The sequence below is a fragment of the Musa acuminata genome, unplaced genomic scaffold, assembly GCF_036884655.1.
Source record: "Musa acuminata AAA Group cultivar baxijiao unplaced genomic scaffold, Cavendish_Baxijiao_AAA HiC_scaffold_1110, whole genome shotgun sequence".
Classification (NCBI taxonomy): domain Eukaryota; kingdom Viridiplantae; phylum Streptophyta; class Magnoliopsida; order Zingiberales; family Musaceae; genus Musa; species Musa acuminata.
The window spans coordinates 107,788-112,032 of record NW_027021323.1 but is presented as its reverse complement, the minus strand read 5'-3'; the positions used below and the strand labels follow the sequence as shown (position 1 = coordinate 112,032).

Genomic DNA, 4,245 nt, shown 5'->3' with positions numbered 1-4,245 from the left:
TTGGTCTTCTGCTTTAGATCTCCCTATAAGATCAAAGAACACAAAAGGACAGCGAAAAGAAAAGGCTGTCATGGCAGTCCTACAATGGAGGTGGAGTCAATGTTCTGATCTTGTTAAGCTTCAAAGCAATCAGTCAAACAAGAGGTGGGTGTGTGAGTGTGTCGTTACCCAGACGAGGTTTCCAGACAATGGTCTTGTTTTGGTGGATCTGAGACTTTGTGCTCCATGAGTAGTGGCTGATCTCTGTCTCTTGGTGCGGAATCTTCTTCGCCAGAATCATCAGATTGGCCTTAGAACAGGAGAACCGCATTAATGAGGTAATCACTTGGAAGAAAGCTTAGTAGAGCTGACCAAGAAGCAGGTGCAGTGAACAAAAAAGGCATAGAAGGCTAAGCAACACGGTTTACCTGAGGAAGCTGCTGGCTTGTCAGTCGATTTAATGGTTCTGTACATCTGCAACGCCAGAAAAGAGAAAAAAAGTTAGCAAAGGCCATTAAAGAGAGTGAGAGCGAGAGGAAAAGAAGTGGAAAATGGCAGTGAAGCGATGTTACTACAGTAGAGAGAGAGAGAGAGAGAGAGAGAGATAGAGAGAGAGGTGAGCTCAAGGAAAATCCAAAATCACACACGAGACACTCTGGTCATTCGTCTCTTTCCTTTTGATTATTTTATTACCAACGAGGTTGATGCTTTTGTTTATATCTTCTTATTATTGTGAAATGATGGCTACTTTTCTTCTGTCTCTGTGCCTTTTTCCATGAGTGGCAGTCTTCTTGTCTCTGGAGAAGCAGACCCATGACTGTCACTCTCATTCATTTAGTCAATCACTGCATCCTTTGGCTACTGTGCACATTGAGAATGTGAGAGAGAGAGAGAGAGAGAGAGAGAGAGAGAAAGAGTGGGAGGTAACTGAAGAAGAGTAAGAGTTTTAGCTGTGAGTTGCAAGTCACCTGCAAGTGGCTCTTGACATGGGCAAGGGTGAGATCCTTCACATCCATAAGCTCCAGAATTGACTTCGGTGTAGCCCCTGATGCCACAAACATAGGTATCAGATCATACCGCACAAGAGAGGTAATAATGAAAGGGTGCAAGATCAGGCGGCATTCGCATACTCTCATGGCCGCCGAGGAGTTCCACGGAACGGACAAAGCGTGTATGGAGGCTGCTAGTCCACCGCATTCTCGGTGCCCTCGTGCTCCGCTTCGTTGGGTATCTCGGGAGGAACCTTGACCTCATCAGGTTCTGCGAGGCTTCCCAAGATCCGACGCCACAAGGGAGGCGGTGGTAGCAACTGAAGGAATCCGATGATGACCCCATAATCCATGTCGGGAGAGGCGGCGTCCATGCATAAGATGAGACTGAAGAGTGGCTCCCGTTGTGTGGGTGCAAGTAGGAAGCCGTCGAGTATATAGCGCTCCAGCAACCAGTGGAAGAAGAAGATGAAGACAGCGAGGAGGAAGACATCTGGTTGAACGGCGACCGACTGTGTACATAGGTTGGAGTACCGGTCAGTGGTATGATGGATTCATGGAAAGGCGGTGGTCCTCGAAACCCCTGAAAGATGTTGCCCTCCGACGACGACATGGTGCTCGAGAGGGAAAGGTCGACGCACGCCCGGGAACCGCTGCCTGCGTCGGAGATGGCCGAAGGGGCGATGCTTGGAGGCCCGATTTGTAAGGATAGATCAGGGGAAGCTGGAGAGCTGGCTTCGGTGAACACCCCTTGCGATGACATCTTATGATCTCCTCCTTTCCCACTCTCGGCTCGAGAATCTAACTGACGCTTCAGTGGTTGAAGCTGGGAAATCTGGTAGACAGCGAACCGGAGATTGTTTTGCACTCCTAAGATCTGCAAAAGTGTCTTCTTCTATCTCTGTGTTGTGACCTAAAGAACACGAAGGAAAAGGAAGGTGGAGAGGAGAGGCAAACGGGCTGTCTCTTCTGCTTTCCTAGGGCATGTATAAATGTGGGAGATGAGACTGGGGAGAGAGAGAGAGAGAGAGAGATGATAGAGGAATATATGGTCACAACAGCTTTAGGTAATGCGTGGCTTTGAGGCTTCTTAATCTGAGAAGTTATCTCATCACTTTCCGACCAAGCTTACACTGACTCATTAAGAGGAATAACAAATGACATAATCCCAAAAGAACAAAGAAAAGTTAGAGAGATGTAGAGTGAGAACAGATGCAGAAAAATGATGCCCAAGGCATTCCAAGAGGTTCCTTCCTCTTCCAGTTTGCTTGACTTTAAGTCTCCCTCTCTCTCTCTCCCTCAGTTCCTAATTCTTTTGCTCTATTATAATTGAAATCAGACATATGGTACTGCCAGACAAAGAAAAGAAGTACCAGGAAAGATGCCTAAAACAGCCAGCATCAGATGACACTCAATTCATCCTCTCCTCTCTCAATGGTTGCTTAACCTGGAAGTTTGGCAGATGAAACCATTCTGAGAGTTCATTGTGCAATAAACTTCATAATTTGAGAGATTTCTTCTTGCAAGAAAATCCACAACATTTGATGCCATTGGTTGCTGCATTCCTTCTACAAACTTTCTTCAATGGTAACATTAGAAGTGATGATGATGATGATGATGATTATATAAGTACAATTGTTCTAAGTACTTAATTCCAAAAACCTTCTAGTTCTACTTCCCTTTTCATGCTCCAAAATATTCCTTTCCAAACCTACATCAACCTTGTCTAGGTCTGGAGTTATCTACATCATGCCCACATGACCTTCCTCCATTTCCCCCAAACCCTAGTTTCCATCAAGGCCTCCTTGTGATGCTTTGTCATTGGGAAGCACATCAAGTAGTTGATGACTCCTTTTAGATGGCTGAAAGGTTCTTCCAGAAACCACATCTACAAAACATACACAGAGGTCCTTCAACTTCAATGAGGTCTAGGCTCCATTTTCAAGAATTTTATGGAACATTGGAATACTAAACAACACTGTTACCTCCTCTTTGTCATCACAAGTCTGTGCAGGCTGCATTTATGGGGCATGAGGAGTCTATCAATACCTGCTTTGAATTCAATGACATTGGGGTTGCAGGTTCTTCTCTCATATGCCAATTGTGCATCACATGTTTCCTTTACTTTATGGACGTCCAATTAAAATCCTTCTCTTCATTCATGCATGCTGTGGTTCATGTCAAATACTTTCAGATTAAACATGGTCCCTTAGTTTAGCAGTTATACTCACTTAGTTCTATCAAAGCCTATTAGGGACAATAATTACCAGTATATTCTTAGGATTAGTAGCATGATGTGTATAATGATACACATCAGCATATGATACCCACATGAAATTATAATGCCGAGTTCTTATAATTGTGGATCAATAGATGCTGCAACCAAATAGGTTCTCTGAGGAATTGACATGCAAAAAACTGCTCCAAGAAATAAAGTAGAAAAGAGAGGAATAAGGGGAACTCTCATTGTCACCTTATTCATGTCAAGCTGCAAAGTTAAGACACACCATCTTAGCATTCACATTCGAAGGGGAGCTTTCATTGTCTCAGGAAAAGAGAGAGAGAGTATAAGAAAGATGAAATATAGGCCTCTTATATTTCACACAGGCACATCAATCAATTGAAGCAAGGAATCATATGGAACCCAAAACATTTGCTGGCCTTTGCATGGCATGATGATATGTTAGGCTTTCTAGTTTTCCCCCTTCATGTTTCACACCAACCCCTCCTGAACGAAAGTGTATGAGACTTTCTGCAGGAAATTGTCAAGGAAAATGTAACTACATAATTCACATAAAAGATTAGTATTTTTTTATATAAAATATAGAGTTGAGCTAAACCCTACTCCAAGATTTAGGTTTAGGACCTATCAACTTAGAATTTACCACAAGGTTTTGAAACCAAGATCAGCTACATCGAACACCATTTACGGTGCTCGAAAAGCTTAGAAAATCATTTTTTTGTATAATCGAAACATATTCACATAAGCACCAAAGAAATACAAAAATCAACTGTGGAAATAACATTTTCGCATGTTAATATGACCAAAAATCATTTCAATCAGTGATTCAAAAACCATCCATCATGTTCTAAACATTACGGATGTCGTGTCTTCTATTGTTCTAATGCTTCATTGTGGTCGGTCAATTCAGAATTTGCTTTATACCATCATATGCATGCCTTTTGACTATCACAAATCATGATCAATTAATCTTATCTTGGTTTTGAAACCCCACAATTGATTCGAGTTAATAATTGATATCAAGACCCAAATCAT

At 42.5% G+C, this 4,245-nt stretch overlaps 1 protein-coding gene across 1 annotated transcript; it reads right to left on the bottom strand.

Annotated features, from left to right (window-relative positions):
• Positions 1–41: 41 nt before the first annotated feature.
• LOC135666582 (transcription repressor KAN1-like) lies at positions 42–2,113 on the bottom strand. The gene is made up of 4 exons (XM_065178168.1): positions 1,110–2,113; positions 948–1,024; positions 408–453; positions 42–289 (listed from the first exon to the last, which is right to left on the bottom strand). Exons 1-4 carry the CDS (start codon positions 1,729–1,731, stop codon positions 165–167), a joined length of 870 nt encoding a protein of 289 aa, XP_065034240.1. The 5' UTR covers positions 1,732–2,113; the 3' UTR covers positions 42–164.
• Positions 2,114–4,245: the final 2,132 nt, after the last annotated feature.

Excerpts from the sequence above, each read along its gene's own strand:
- LOC135666582 (XM_065178168.1), bottom strand. The coding sequence starts at position 1,731 with ATGTCATCGCAAGGGGTGTTCACCGAAGCCAGCTCTCCAGCTTCCCCT. Across the intron at positions 1,025-1,109 it reads ACTCCTCGGCGGCCATGAGA|GGGCTACACCGAAGTCAATT; the intron begins GTATGCGAATGC and ends TTGTGGCATCAG. Across the intron at positions 454-947 it reads ATGTCAAGAGCCACTTGCAG|ATGTACAGAACCATTAAATC; the intron begins GTGACTTGCAAC and ends CTGGCGTTGCAG.